The sequence below is a fragment of the Meriones unguiculatus genome, chromosome 4 (assembly GCF_030254825.1).
Source record: "Meriones unguiculatus strain TT.TT164.6M chromosome 4, Bangor_MerUng_6.1, whole genome shotgun sequence".
Classification (NCBI taxonomy): domain Eukaryota; kingdom Metazoa; phylum Chordata; class Mammalia; order Rodentia; family Muridae; genus Meriones; species Meriones unguiculatus.
The window spans coordinates 115,130,556-115,147,255 of NC_083352.1; the positions used below are offsets into that span (position 1 = coordinate 115,130,556).

General features: G+C 42.9%; 1 protein-coding gene across 1 annotated transcript; it reads left to right on the plus strand.

Moving 5' to 3' along the window:
- The first annotated feature begins 859 nt into the window (after positions 1-859).
- Positions 860-2,109, plus strand: LOC132653532 (seminal vesicle secretory protein 3A-like). Its single transcript, XM_060381316.1, is given in 3 exon segments — positions 860-1,201; positions 1,411-2,087; positions 2,089-2,109. Coding segments are annotated over 3 exon segments (771 nt in total). The 5' UTR covers positions 860-1,128.
- Positions 2,110-16,700: the final 14,591 nt, after the last annotated feature.

Consider the following 16,700-nt stretch of genomic DNA (forward strand, 5'->3'; position numbering starts at 1 on the left):
GAGATGGTTAATTCTGCTGTGCTCTGAGCACGTCAGTGTCTGCCTGGAAAAACTACAGGCCCCCGTTATGAACCGTGCAGGGCTTCTCACAGTTGCAGGGAGCTGCACTTTGACAGGAAGTGGACAGGCTCCATTGTGTCCAAGTCTCCATACATCAATAGCACTCATGTAGTAACACACTCACTAGTGATGACTGATAAAAGCACTGAGTGGTGCAAGTTGTTTTTCATTTGCAAAAGACTTTTCACTCATTAAGTATGTACTGTGTTTTTTTTTTAGATGATTTCATGAAAAGAATGAAATAAAGAAACCAGTGTCCTTTCTCCATGTTCCAGCAGTCATCCTGTCTTCAGCAAGACATGTTCATGTTCGCCCCTACCTGAATACCCCACTGCAGTGCCCCTCACTCTCAAGATGCAGCCCATTGCTGACTCCACTGGCTGCAGAGAGCACGGAGCCCTCTTGAACATGTCTCTGCTGCTGTGCATCCTACACTTGATATCCTGCCATAGTGCACTCACAGTCTCTCCTCAAGACTGCTAATGAAGGAAACACTGGAGGATTCCCACACAGGGCAGGAGGAAGGGTCGGCATCTTAGAGTTACTCTTGTGCAGGTGTATCTTGGTATTATTAAAATTTTCCTCAGATTCCATAAGTTCACCTTCTTTCCTGTGTCTCTTTTCCCTGTGTGAATAGGCCCTTTCTGATGAAACAGATCCATGTCCACCTCATTTGGAAAGAAGCAGATGAGCACATCATATCTGTGATACAGCATGAAACTAAGGGCACGGGCCCACACTTGAGCTACACAATCTGGGACAGGCCCTGGTTGCTCTTGTGATCTCTGCCTTGAATTTCTTTCTGGAAACATCATGTGATGATCTTGAAGTGACGATAAAGAGTTTCTGGGACATGTGGGGGTAAGACAAAGACTGCGCCAACATCACTGTCTCTAGTCTCTAGGAAGATTGATAATATCTCCTACTGAGAAGAAGGGAGAAGCCAGCATGCCAGATAAGTAAGAACGGGTAATGCCTTTTGTGACTTCAGCCACATCTATGCAGCCAGCAAAGAACATATAAGTGGGGAGATCACCTGAGCTCTCAGTGAAGGCCCCTCCTGGAAAGATGAAGGCCATCTTCTTCAGCCTTTCTCTGCTCCTCCTTCTGGAGAAACAAGCAGTTGGGGTAGGAATCTATGGTGAGTGCAGGGAGTCTCCTGGCAGAGAGGCTCTCGGGAGAGTGTCCATGTGGGTGCTCTGGCAGTGAGAATACCCTCCACAGGGTGATCTTCTTGATGGCCGTGCCTCACGGGAACATCAGCGGGTTGATTGGGGAAATTCTGGGATAAGACCTGAAAGGGAGAAGTACAGATAATGTAACTCAAAAATTGTTGTTATCAATTACCAGGTGGGACAAAAGGACATTATCTAGTAAAAACATCACCCCGACTTGTATTTATCCAAAAAGACAATCTCCTTTATGGGCAGAAAGAAGCACAGGAAGGTGTACCTGAAGAAAGCATTATTATGCAAACCAAGCACAGTGCTTATGGCCAGGATGCTGATGTTGAAGCTGACATGGAAGAGACTCACAGTTTCCAGGGACAGAGAGATTTAAAGGAAGACGTAGGTTGTAATAAAGAAGACAAGATGATTCCAAAAACATCCCAGATTCAATCCCAGTCACAAATAAAATCCCAAATCCAACTAAAATCTCAGGGAGCCCAACTGAAGTCTCAAACAAGCCAGCTAAAGACCCTAGGCCAGGTGAAGTCACAAATCAAGCTGAAACCCCCGGCAGCCCCTTACCAAACATCAGTAAGTCTCCAAGGAGCCGTTCTTCATCAAATCAAGGGCAAAGGATATGACCTGGGGAAAGACGTGGCTCAAGACTACCAGCAGCAGCACAGGATGGTTCAGAGCCGCAAAAGAAAGCTTCGTAGGTCCTGGCAAGCAACAGATTTCTTACCACAGCAGTCCTACCCCTATGATGGGTATATTGTGCAGCTTCAAGGACAATTACAGGGTGGAGATTATTACACAAAATCTTTCCACCAAGCTCAAGGAATGTGCTACTGTCCAAAACGGAGGGTTAATCCTATATTAAGCTACCTTCACAGAATAATACATTCATTAATCAGTCAAGAACCAGGACACATTTAGAGGTAAGTGTCTTATGAAACAAGAGAGGTATTTATCCCAGTGTTTATAGATGGTATGTGATAGACTCCCTGGGCCCATTGTGGGATTGGTAGTTAATCCTACAGCAATGGACATGCTGAATTGCAAAGTTAATCGAGTCAGGCTCCATCTCATGCAGAAGTAAGCACCTGATAGAGGCAGAAAAAGTTACCTGGACTGTCAGTGTCTCAAATTCCTCTTCTTAGTGTGTGTTTTCCATACATTTATTTTGCACATGTGTAGCCATTAATTCTTGGAATATGTACCACTTATAAAATCATGTAAATTTAAGATGTATTATTGTAACTTCTTAAGCTTTGGATCCATAAGGCTCAGTTTCTTGCCACATTGCTACAAAGTATTATTGGTCTTGTTTCCCATACTAATTAATGTTCTTCAAGCACTTATCCTTTGGAGACATCAGATCCATGGGGTTTTGCTTCATCTTTGTGAATATGGGAGATAAATGAGTCCAAGGAACCACCCTTGTTTGTGACATAGGGGCTGTGAGAAGTGGGGCTCTAGCATGATGAGGAATCAGTTCCAGGGGATGTTTGCTCTATCAGGAGAGAAATCTGAAGCGTGGGGAGGAAAACAGGGATACATGCATGTTTGCTTTAAAGGGAATTTTATGTGAAGACAAGGAAAGCAACAGCATTGTGGGTCCAGTGAGCTGTAGAGGCTAGGACCCCAAATGGCCATAAACTGGTCTATACAGACAAGAACGTGATCACGCTTGCTCCCTGTCTGCTACCCTTCACTAACAGCATCACCATCTATGTCCTCTCTCCACAGGAGTCACCTGACCTAAGTGGCTTGTGATGTCTTCAAGATGCAGACTCTCCAATAGTCCTAGATGCCCTTGCTCGGATGCCATGACCCAATCACCCTTTCACTCCTGAGACTTTCTAAACTTGGAGCATCCTCACACCAGTGCTCTCTGATAAAGAGACCCTTTCTGACATCATTGGTTTTTTTAAAAAAAATATGTTTTCAATTGGAATAGAATTATATCACTTTTCCCTACCCTTTTCCTCTCCAACTTCTCCCCGGTATTCTCCTCCCATCTTCTCCCATGTCCCCACAACTCCCAAGTTGATATCCTCTTATTTTCGATTATTGTTTTTAAATACATATATGAGTATGCGTATTCACAAATACATAAATATAATTTGCTGAGCATATGTTTGTTGTTTGTGTGCATGTGGGTTCAGGGCTGACTGATCTGAACTGTTTAGCCAGTTAGGAGCTCATTCCTGGGGAAGGCTTATTCTTCTTCGGTAGGAGTCAATGTTTGACTCATTCCTTGTTTAGGGATGGGGTACTGTGAATCTCCCTCTTTTATATTAATATGCCCATTGATATTGACATTATTTTGGCCTTGTTTATGAAAAAAAATTCCACTAGATACTGTTTCACTGCAGACTTCCTCATACAAGCTTTTTTGCCTTCTCTTCTCCAATGTGCCCTGAGCCTTAAGTGCAGGAATTGTGATACTGGTGTATCTGTTCTGGCTGGGATGCCAAAGACCCATTGGTCTCTGTCTTCTTTCCAGTTGCAGTGTTTTCGGTGATGGTGTCTATTGGTTAAGAAAGGCTTCTCTCCTGAGGAGTGCTAGCTGGGCTTCTTTATGGGTGTAAGAATACGACTGAGAGGAATTATGCTGCCCTAGCAAAGTGGTGGTAATTGATTCTTCTCTAAGATCCATGACCTCACCAGCCCTGGGAAGTTTCATAAGTTCTCAGAAACAACCAGACGTGATTTCCATCCTCTTGTTTGAGACTAACTTCCTCTTCTTTTTTTTTTTAATGATTTATTTGTTCTTGTGCATTGGTGTTTTACCTGCACGCATGTCTGTGTGAGGGTGTCAGATCACTTAGAGCTGGATTGCAGACAGTTCTGAGCTGCCATGTGGGTTCTGGGAATTGAACCCAGGTCCTTTGGAAGAGCAACCAGTGCTCTTAACCCCTCAGCCATCTCTCCAGCCCCCACCTACTTTCAGTTAGACATGTATTGGCTACTACCATTAGTAAGTGTGGCTTGCTGCACCTTGACAGATATCCTGTAAACAGGTTGGACTGTTTAATTGCTTCCTTCCCCTGGCAGCTCGCATTTTCTGGTACCATAATGGCTAAAACCAGAAAGAAGCCTTCAGGTCAAATCATCTAAATATTGCATCCTACATGTGCAGTGTCTTATTCCCTCTCAAACCCTGGCAGGTAATCACGGGCTGCAGCAATAGTTTACATTACTTTGGGAGTTACTTGGACTACCCTGACCAACCATAATTAAAAGGTTATTTCATGTCTGGTACTGAGGTTTTTGTTCTTATATGGTTATTATGGGGAGCATTGTCAGCCCAAAATGGTTTAACTTCCTTTAAGCTAATTATAGTGTATATTGTATGATTTTAGGTAAATACAAAATAAGTTGATTCCCTGAGGCATTATCAAATAACTTCGGTGTAATCTGTCCTTCATCTCTTCTTATCAGTCTCTGCTTACCTCTCTTCCCACTTCTCTTCACCATTTGAATCTCCTCCCCATTTTTTTATTTCTCACTTCATATCACTTGTATTCTTCTACTTCTCAACCCCCCTCTGCCCCATTCTCTACCTATGATTCCTCTATGCTTTGCTGGTTTCTGCAGTTACTCCATGTTATACTTACACCTGAGGCTTTGGATCTAGGAGCTACAGCTAGAGAGCTAACATGCAGCGTTTTGTCTTTCTGGCTCTGTCTCATTCAATACAATATTTCCTAGGTCCATCCATTCACCTTCAAATTTCATGAACTCATTTTTCTTTACAGCTGAATAGTTTCTTGCTGTGTATATGTAATGCATTTTCATTATTAATTCTCCTTTTGAGAGATATTTGGGTTGTTTAAGTTTATAGCTCTTGTGAATAGGGTGGCTAGGAATATGGCAGAGTATCTGTGGAGTGGGATTCCGTGCCCCTTGCATGTATGCCCAGGAGTGGTACACCTGAGTCAGTCAGCAGATTTGTTTTTAGCTTTTTGAGGATTCTCCATACTGATTTCCAGAGTGATGGCACCAATTTGCATTCCCACCAACAATGAATAAGTTTCTCTTTCTCCTCATAGTCTCATAACTACAGCAAGAAAGGGGGGAAATGCCAGAGAAAAGAAAAATCTGAATTTCTACATGCAAAAGAATAAAATCAGATGCATGTCTGCACACAAGTAAGATCCAAGTGGATAAAAGACTTCAATGAGGCCTATGGACAGTTAAGTGGTTTGGGTGAAGGATGGCTTATACATTGCCTGTGTTCTGATAAACAACCCCCCATTGGTATTTATTCAAACAACTTAATTAAACTCAATTGGTTAAAAAAGAAAAAAGAAAAAGACATCAAAGCAGAAGGAAGTCTGTTGGGAAGAAGAAAGTTTTTATTGGAGGAGGGGGAATTGGAAGTGTTAATGGGACTTAAATGTTCAAAACTCAGGTTATATGTGTATGAAGTTGTTAAAGAAAAGAAAACGAGTTCTTCAAATATTCTTTATCCTACCTGAGATCAGCCCTTATGACCCTTTTCTTAATGGGGTTTCAGAAATCAACATCTTAGAAATGTCAGAAAGGATATATTTGAAAGGATTGTTGTTACAAATTGTGCTGACTTCATGAAGCAGTGGTTGTAGCTTCTCCTCCAATATCCATGACATCATTAGCACCAAGTAGTTGGCTAGGTTGTCAAGCATGGTTTCTCTCTTCTTGAGTGGGCCTTAAATTCAATTAGAGAGCCGTTGGTTACTGCCAATGTATGTGTACCACTACTGCACCCTTAGAGTTGGTTGTGTTGAGTGTAGCTGATGGCTGCTACACCCATAATAGTCTCGCCAATGTGACTGTCTAAGGATGAGCCAAACAAGGATGACACAAGTAGACATGCCAAAGTGGATAGAGAAGGCCTATGAGGTCTAAATCCTACCTAAAGAACCACAGGTAACTAAGGAATGTTCTTCCCTCAGGAAAGAGCACATCAACTGGTTAAGCAAAACCAAGTGGTCATCTTTGAAAACATACATATATATATATGCATGTCATGAGAATCAATGCAAAAAAAAAAAAAGATCCCATGAATTTGAAAGAGAGTAAAAATGGATATATAGGAGGGTTTGGAGCAGGGAAATAAAAGAGGAAAATGATACAATTACGTTATAATCTAATTTTTTTAAACCTCACTGTGAGAAAAAAAAAAGAAAAAAATTTAAATGGCCAAGTGCTTTGATCCACTGATGCCTGCAAGCGTATCAGTCTATAGAAGCCTATCTCTCCCTCCCTCCCTCAGTTCAACTATTTTTTCTCTTTTTCAGTTTCTTTTCAGAAGCATTCATCTGTCCACATATGCTGGCATATGAAATCTCAACCGTTTCAGTAAGAGTTCTAGTTTCATTTCTGCTGCTGTGACATGATACTTTGATTTTTAAAATTAGGGATAAAGGTTTTATGTTGGCTTGCAATATTAGTCTACTGTCCATTGTGGGAAAATCAAAGTAGGAATTTGAAACCACTAGTCACATCTTACCCACAGTCAAGACCAACTGGAATAAATGCATGTATGCTTCCTGTTCCACCTTTCTCCACTCTCACTACTCCACAGTGCAGGATCCAGACCCAGGGAATGGTGCCGCCCACAGTGGGCCAGAGCTTCCCACATTAGTAAACATGACCAAGACAATTCCCCACAAGCATGCTCACAGGGCAACTTGATCTACCTAACCCCTCATTGAAACTCTTTTCATGGGTGATTCTAAGTCAGATCAAGTTGACATTTAAAGCTAGTCACCACAAGGAATGTCATCTTTTTTATTTTATTTATTTTTTTCTTTATTAATTACAGTTTATTCATTTTGTCATCTTGAGGAACAGGTGCAGATACCCACAGCCAGAACTTATGTGGACACAGAAAGTATAAATTAGAGGTCTTCAGCAAATCCTTCACTTCATAACCCAGGAAATGCTGAGGAAGTGGAGGAGGAAAGATTGTAAGAGCCAGAGGAGATGGAGGACACCAGGAGAACCAGGCCCCCTAAATCAACTACGCCAGGTGCTATGAGTTCACACAGACTGAAGCAGCAAGTACAGTGCCTACACAGGTCTACACCCGGTGCTCTGCATAATTATAGCTGTTAGCTTAGTATATTTATGGGATGCCTGACTGAGAATGAGTGGGTCTCTGGCTTTTGTACCTGCTTTTGGGATTCTTCTCTTCCTGTTGCATTGTTATAAACAATGATGAAAATCCCAACCATTCTATCTCACCAATAAAGACTCAGGAGACTGATGCTGGGTTAAAAACCTGCTGGCTCAAAAGGCAGAGAAAGCACCCAGCTGACCTTCCTTCTCAGCTCGGCTCTGGATGAAAAAAACCCAAAAGGTTCACTAGTACAACTGACAGCCCAGGAGGAAAAAGCCAAAAACCTAAGGCTGAAGGCTTCCTAGTTCAAAGCCCAAAAAGCTAGAGAGCTCAGGAACTGAAGCCTAAGCTAAAGCCAGAGCTTGAGCTAAAAGCTCCTTCTTCTCCATGCTGTCTTAAATACCTCTCAACTCAAAGTCCCCCCTACTCTTTAATCCTTGTCTGCTGTTTCTGGCTCTGATGCTTGACCTAGGGTTAACTTTATTAGATCCGGTATACAGAGAGCTCTTGGATTAAAGATGTGCGCCAGGGCTGGGTGAACCACAGCATAATCACCTGTTTACAATAAACAGAAAGTTCTTGGATTAAAGGTGTGTGTTAGGGCTCAACCAAACCAAGCAGTAAACAGGGTTTTACAGTTCACAATTTTGGGGTTCACAATGGGATCAAATATCCTGCAACACTGTTGGGTTACCATGTCTAACTTCAATATGATAGATTTTGCTTCATCTTACTATATTTGTTTCATCATGTTTGGTTGTTATCACATCCTGATTAACCCTCCCCCCCCTTCCAAGTCTTCTCCTTTCCCCCATTCTCCCCTCTCTTCCTGGAAGAAGGAGGAGGTCTCCCTTGGGTACCAACCCTCTCTGGCACATTAAGTCATTGCAGAACTAGGCACATCCTCTCCCACTGAGGCCAGAGAAGGCAGTCCAGTTAGAGGAACTGGATCCAAACAGAAGCATCAGAGTCAGAGGGCCCCTGCTCCAGTTGTTGGGGGATCCACATGAAGAAAAACCTGTGCATCTACTACATATGTGCAGGGGCCTAAGACCAATCCATGCATGCACTTTGGTTGGTGTTCAGGATCTGCGGGCCCCCATGGGCCCAGGGCAGTTGACTTTGTAGGAGTCCTTGACCCTTCCAGCTCCCGCAACTGTTCCTGTAACTCTTCCATAGAACTCCCAGAGCTCTGTTAATGTTTGGGTGTGGGTCTCTGCATCCACTTCCATCAGTTGCTAGGTGAAGCCTCTCAGAGGAGTTATGCTAGGCTCCTGTCTATAAGCATAGCAGAGTAATATTAATAGTGTTGAAAGGGTTAGACTAACTTTGTAACCTGTATGTCTTCTAAAGCCTATAGTTTTGAGTTTTAGGCCCAGGTTAAGCTAAAGCCTCTTAGTACCTTTCTAGAGAACGAAGAAATGTGACCCTATCTATGAGAACAGATAGAAAAAAATCGAGCAAGCAATGACCTTCACTCAGCAAAAAGAAGGACCAGACCCTTGTCTTCAAGATAGTGTTTCTTAGTAACCAACCCAGATGGCCTCAATCTTTCTGAGTGGCTCCTGACCTCCAGCCAAAAGTCCGAAGCCCCAATCTTCAAGGATGAACTAACCATCCCCACCTTCAATTGCAGCTGCATCCACACTTGGCAGGACTGGCCAAGCTTGAGCACCTAAGACTAACCAATTATCTTACTTTATAGCTTCCTCATCCAATCCTAAATTGCCAAAACTGCAACTTCAAATTTCCCGCAATTTTTCTTTTAAAAACCTAAGGTCTTTGTCTCCCGGTGCCACTCTTTGCTGACCAGCAGGGGTGACCCCATTGCACAATGGTTAATAAACCTCTTGCTTTTGCAACGAGTCGTGGTCTGTGGGAGTTTCTGGGAAGGGCGCAATCTTGAACTCCTGAACTGTGAGACCCCAGGTCTTACAGTGTCAGAGGTTGATTCTCTCCCATGGGATGGATCTCAAGTAGGGCCAGTCTTTGATTAGCCGTTCCTTCAATCTTTGCTCCATCTTTGTCCCTGCACATGTTGTAGGCAGGACAAATCTTGGGTTGAAGCTTTTGTGGGTGGGTTGGTGTCCTTATGCCTCCACTGAAAGTTCCTCCTGGCTACAGGAGGTGGTCGCTTCAGGCTCCACATCCCACGCTGCTAGGAGTCTCAGCTAGGGTGACCTCTGTAGACTTCCAGGGGCCTCTTCTATCCCAGGTCTCTGGCAAATCCCAGAGATGCCGCCCCGCCTCGCATTTTTATTCTCTCACTCATCCCTCTCTCCTCCACTGTCCATACTGCTAAATCCTACTCCTGCTCCCCTTCCCATCCCTTCTCCTACCTAGTTCCCTCTCTCCATCCACTTCCATTTTATTTCTCTTTCTGAGTGAGATTCAAGTGTCCTCCCTTGGGCCCTCCTTATAATGTAGCTTCTTTGGATCTATGGATTATAGTACGGTTATCCTGTACATTATGACTAAAAGACACTTATAAATGAGTACATACCATGTCTTTTTGGGTTTGAGTTATGAAGTGGAAGTTTCTGGTTTCTTTGAAGATTGAGTTTTGTCACGTGATGTTTTGCCCAGGTTGGCTTGTAACAGGGCACGTGATGTTTTACTGTGAGTCCCCACATACAAGAGGCATGACTTTGGCCAGCTGAGAACAGCTGGGCAGACTTTGAGGAGAGGAGATATATAGAGGTCCACTCACAGAAGACATCACTTTCTGAATCTACAAGAGTCAAAGTAAATGGTTGCATAGCACAAATGTAGTATATCACAATCAAGCAATAAAAACAACATGGCAAAAAAAAATGTACCTGAAATGTTAGATCATTTGTACGTATAAAATTCCCTGTGCTAAGTAAATGGAAATTTGATCCCAAACAGGGAATGCATGGATTAATATATGTAGAGTTCCCCTCTCCTCCTCCTCCTCCTCCTCCTCCTCCTCCTCTTCCTCCTCTTCCTCCTCTTCCTCCTCTTCCTCTTCCTCCTCCTCCTCCTCCTCTTCCTCCTCTTCCTCTTCCTCCTCCTCCTCTTCCTTTTCTTCTTTCAGGGGTTTGTTTTCTGTTTGTGTTTTGTGTATTTGTTTTGTTGTTTGTTTGTTTAAGACAGGGTTTCTCTGTGTAACCCTAGCTATTTTAGAATTCACTGTGTAGATCATGCTAGCCTTGAACTCAGAATCTGCCTGCCTCTGCCTCCCAAGTGCTGGACTTACAAAATATGTGAAATGAAACACCAAAATAAGAATGCCATTTTCTTCAGTGGTGTAGCCCTGGTAAGTTGCCCTTGTTCCAGTAAATAATCCTCACCCACACTCAGACAAGAAATCCTAATTGACCCACTGGGTCACACACAAAGAGAAGGCAAGAAAGCAGGAGCTGGACCTGTTCAGAAGGAGGGTTTCAATGAGGGAGAGAGGGGGTGAGGTGGAAGAATGAGACATGGAAATGACTAGAATTCATTACATAAATGTACAAAACAGTCAAACAATAGAAACATTATGCTGAGACTCATAGCCAAACTTTGGGCAGAGTGCAGGGAATCTTATAAAAAAAGGGGGAGATAGAAAGACCTGGAGGGGACAGGAGCTCCACAAGGAGAGCAGCAGAACCAAAAAATCTGAGCCCGGGGGTAGCTGCAGAGAATGAGACCCCAACCAAGGACAGTGCATAAAGAGGACATAGACACCCTGCACAGATGTAGCCCATGGCAGCTCAGTGTCCAAGAGGGTTCCCTAGTAATGGGAACAAGGACTGTCTCTGACATGACTCAGTGCCTGGCTCTTTGATCACCTCCCCCTGAGGAGGGAGGCAGCCTCATCAGCCCACACAGGAAGACAATGTAGCCAGTCCTGATGAGACCTGATAGGCTAGGGTCAGGGACTGAGAGGAGGACCTCCCTATCAGTGGACTGGGGGACAGACATGGGAGGAGAAGAAGGAGAAATAGTGGGATTGGAAGGGGATGAGGGAGGGGGCTACAGCTGGGGTAAAAAGTGAATAAATTATAATAAATAAATAAATAAATAAATAAATAAATGAAAAGGAAAAAAGCATGTAAAACACACACACACACACACAAACCAAACAATAAAAACATTAAAATTTTTTAAAGTCATCTTAGAGAGACAGACCAGAGGGTTAGTTATGACAGTTGGAGGGTATGTGTCCTGTACATGAAAACTTTGCTATCTAAATAATCTTTCTGGTGTTGTTTTTTTTTAAAGAACTTATTTATTTATTATTTATACAGAAATTCTGCCTGTGTGCCAGACGAGGGCACCAGATCTTATTACAGATGGTTAGGAGCCACCATGTGGTTGCTGGGAATTGAACTCAGGACCTTCGGAAAAACAGCCAGTGTTCTTAACCTCTGAGTCATCTCTCCAGCCCCTGCTTTCCCGTATCTAAGAAGCTTCCAGAAAAGGCAAATTCTTTAGGAGCAGAAGATAACATAGAAGAGTAAAGATTGCTTCCAGGTCCAGGTCAGGCACAGGAACCACCCATGGTCAGTAAAAGCCATATCTATCTCTAGGCCTATGACCACCATTTGTACACAGGGAAAGTTCAGGTGACAACCCTGAACTCCACTTCATATCTTTTGGCTGAAATAAGGTAGGATTGCCCCACTTCTGGGATTATATGTCAGGAATTTAATTTAATGTATTCATAAGTATATTTTAAACTTTCAGAAAGGAAAGAATGACTTTCAGTGTGGTCAACACACCTGCCTCTGACTCCACAATTCCCGAGCCACATGAACAGGTGTCAGAGCCTCTATCCCTTTGATTTTAGAAAGCATAACCCTCTCTAGTTACAGAAAGCAGTCATTCCTTAGCTTTGGCTTCAGAGGATTTGAGCTATCACTATGTGCCCTATGAAGAGAGCATCAAAACAGAGATATTGCTTCAGTCCTCCTCAACTTTCAATTTTTATAATCTTTCTGTCCCTCTTCTGTCCTTAGACTGTCCCTCTTCTGACTCAACACAGCTGTGAGTTCACCTAAGCAAGATCAGTCAACATTGTAACAGAGCAGAGAGGGGACTCATAGACCCCCACCTCTAACCGAGGAGCTATGGACAGTTTATGGCTTTGGGGAGAGAGAGAATTGTCTGAAAGTGTGGGTCCTGGTAGGTCAGCCACACTCTAGTGAATGGCTCAATGGCAATGACTATATGGAATCAGTGAGTTATTAAAAAAGAGGACACGAAGTTGGGAGGTGGAGTAAGGTGAGGAGCGGATTTTGGAGGAACTTCCCACCGAAAGGGGAATGAACGTTTTCAAGATTCATGATATTAAAGAATAAATAAGACACTATATTAAAGCACAGCTTTTGAGCTTTAGAACAGTTAGAACACAGTGGTGTTATTTCTTTGGAAGTCTGAAGATTTGGTGGATAGGAGTCTATTTTCTTATAATTTCCATATTTGGAATGAACACATGTCCAACATGTCTCAATTTTATGATAAAAATATATTACTAGTGTAGATGATAGTATGTTTTTTATTTTTAAGATCATAATATAATTACATCATTTCCCCTTCCCTTTGCTTTCCTTCCTCTAAACCCTCCCATATGTCTTTTTTTTTTTCTCTTTCAAATTCATGGCCTCTTGTTTCCTTAATTGCTATTATGAATACCCTTCTGTAGTTCTAAGTGTAATCTGCCAAGTCTATGCAATTGCTCTTTCCTTAGGGAGGCTGTTATCCCAACTCAGCATTTCTTAAATACCTGTAGTTGTTTGTTTATTTGTTTGAATGGTTTTTGTAAAGCTTTGTTCGATGAGGGATGAAGACTACATTTTACCTGGTACAAAAACAAACATTTAAAATCCAGTTAGAAATTATGCTGGTTTATTAAAGTGACGTTTGTAGTCCATGACTTCAATAGCCCTAGGCACTCTACTAGGTTCCCAGTACCAGGGGTGGTTTTCCTCTTGCTAAGGGCATCTTGAGTCCGGTTAGAGAGCTGCCGGTGAGAGCCAAGGTGTGTGTGCTGCGCCCTTAGAGTTCTATCATGCTACCCTCATCATCAACAGTGAAGGGTGGAATAAGATAGACTTTTTAAATTTTTGGAATAGAGCGAACATATTTTACATGCAGGAAGGCAAATATTAGAAGACAGGATGTAAATTGTTAGAGCCCTGGCCAAATTAAATATTGGCCTCTAAGACATAGGAAGTAAAATCTAGAAACTGTTTAGAAATGAAGTTGCTGAGATTGTTTATAATCAACAAAATGAGGTCACAGACGTACAACTCACAGTCAGTTTGGATATCCTTAAATATCTGTGCATTTTATGAATTTGCTTAAAATCCAACCCCCTTTATTTTCCCTCCAATTTCTATACCACCTCCATTATTGCTTCCCAACTCCGCATGTTCTTTAAAAAAAAAACAAAAACCCACTGAGTCCATTTAGGGTACATGGGTGTAGGGTGATCTCCTGCAGCATGAGTAGCCTCTCAGGGACTGCATCCTTGAGAAGAGTTATCATCCCTCCCTCTGCAGCCATCAATTGACAACAGTTGCTCATCTAAGAGTGGGCATCGTGTCCCCTCCTTTAAGGTTTTGTGCATGTAAACAAATGCTTCGGGATAGTGTGTGCAACAGCCTGTTGTGCCTGGCAAATACTGTTTCGCTGAAGATATCCGCTATCCCTGGATCTTAGGGTCTTTCCTTTCTCGTCTTCTGAGATGTCCCCTGTTTGGGTAAGAGGTATAATATAGCTACCCCATAGACTGAGTCCTCTGCCATCTCTTGTTCTCTGACATTAAACAGTTGTGGATCTCCGTATCAATAATCTACTGTAAAAATAATTTCGCCTGATGACTATGGGTATAAGGATAAGAACTTAGGGGTCAGTTTATCACTATGTCCATTTAGCAGAACAATAGTTGTAGGTTCTTCCCTAGGCTCTATGACCTAGTGAGCCTCAGATTTGGGGTCTAGTTAAGAGCACCAGACATGAGTTTCTACCTTGTGGTATGGACTTTAAACCCACTCAGAACATGGTTGGTTACTGTGCTTACATTCATGTCACTATGATACATGAAAAATGTTCATAATCCTTAGCCATCAGAGAGGGAGATTATTGGTGAAAACCACAATGGGATTCTTTATATATTTTCTGAGAATTTCATACATTAACGTATATGTAAGCACAGAAGAGGGACTCTTCTGTGAAGGAAGGCGACCACTGAGTGGAAGAGTGATGGGTAGACAAGGTAGTGGGAGGGTGAGTGTGAGCCAAGTACATAAAGTGCAGGTAAGGAAATGTCACAGTGGAACCCATTCTTCTGTACTGTGCTGAAGAAAGAACATAGATTACAAAAAACCCAGATCGCCAAATCTGAGATAGGGGAGCTGTGTGGTATCTGGAGGAGTCTGTCGAATCCTTTTCCATTCAACCTCATGCAGGCTTCAGAGATTAGGCTGAGCAGATGAACAGCTGACCTGGACCTCAGTGTCGGCTATCTCAGCACTTTCTGTATGCCAAGAACAGTCTCTTGCTGGGTTTACTAATAAGAAAGATATGATAATGCTGACCTTACTTATAGGTCAGCAAACAAAATCATTGCCCAGTCCTCTCTACCAAAGACACAGATAACACAAAGGGGCTTAGGATTTGTAAAATAACAAAAATAATGATAATAATAATAAATTAAGTAGGTAAAGTAAAAAAAAAAAAAAGAAAGAAAAGAAGAAAAAAAGAAAACCAGCCAGCATAGAAAATGAAGGTGCTGATGAAGGGAACATAGAGGGAGCAGCTGATAGAGAAGCACTGAACATGGCATCTTGATGCTCTAAGGAGAAAGCCATCCTGGAGCGATGAAGAGAAAAGATGACTTTAAAGTACGATTGTCAATGGTTTTCTCTTAGAAAGAGTAACAAGCAGTATGGTCCTTTCCTCAAGAATAGATAGAAAAACTTAAACTGTACAAATATCATGGGAAAGCACAGACGTGTGTCTAGAAGCTTCCGGGCTCAGACTGAGGGATTCGGTATCCAGCAGCATCGTGAGCTGCCCAGTTCAGTTTAAAGGTCCTGCAGAAACTTCCCTGAGACTCTGGAGGAGAAAGAACTTAGAGGAGATTAAATTCCCTCTGAGTAAAAGAACAGGAGGGGAAGAGGGACAGTTCCAGACAAACAGATCCTGTCATTTATAGTCACCAGTGGGCTGCTCTTCTAATACAGGGACAATCAGGTGGGTCCCAAGAAGATAGGAAAAGCCCCAGGAAGTTACTGTGCTAGCTGGCTTTTCCTTGCTATGACAAAAGCCTGATGCAAATGATCTAAAATAGCAAAAGGTTTCTTTTGCCTTATGGTTTCCCAGGCTTCAGTCCACGGTTGGTTTGCTTCATTGCTATGAGTCTGTGATAAGGCTGAGCATCACGGTGGCAAGAGCACGTGATGGAGAAATCTCCTCCCATTGTGATGGCCAGTAAGCAGAGTGGAAGAGAAAGGTCAGGAGGGGCAGACGTACCCCACCAAGGCATGTCTGCAGTGGCACTTCCTCCTTTCCATCACCCACAATAATATTGTCAAGGAATTAATTTACCAATGAGTCAAGCCACTGATGATGTCAGAGGTATCAATGTATAAACAATCCCTTCTCGGTGATGGGATCCTTGAGGTGAGAACCAAGCCTTACACATGTGAAGCCTTCTCAGGGCACATCAGAGCCAACTGGACACATCATGGCGCAACTGCAGCTCGGCAAGCCTGGGAGTTCTCACGCACAGAAGTCATTGTTTAACACCATCTGTACTAAGGCCCTTCCTCTGTATTTCCAATTCATCCACCATATGGGTCACATCTCCATAAGCTCTAAGCACCTCCTACTAACAAGCCTTCAACACTTGGACCTGTGGGAAGGGCTAAGAAGATTTGCTGTGGCATTGGGTTGATCAGGAGTTCTGACAAGCACCTTTATATTCTGCCTGTCTCACTTCTCAATTTACTGTCCCAGCAGCTTCTATCACAAGGCTCACAGGCAAAGCACGTGTGGAGAGGGCTAAGATAGGTAGTTATGTGCTATCAGAAGTGGACATTCCTGGCCACAAGATCTCTCAGGACACAGGCTGGGTGGACTGATGATGCTGTGTCTGGGGGAAAGTTTGACTGCTTGTTGCTGTTTTGAGTGAGTTGAGCAGAGTACCCGACACTGACCACAACTAGAGTTCTTGTGCCTGTCGTAATTTTAAGATCTGAAAGCTCTTCTCAGAGTCACACTGTGTTTCCTCCTTGGTGATCAGTGTGGCTCCTTGGTTGACAGCTGGAGTCTTTTTGCCGCCTGCATGGACACTCATGTGGGAAGAATCCAAGGGCATGGCCTGAAGTTGCAATGCTTACGGC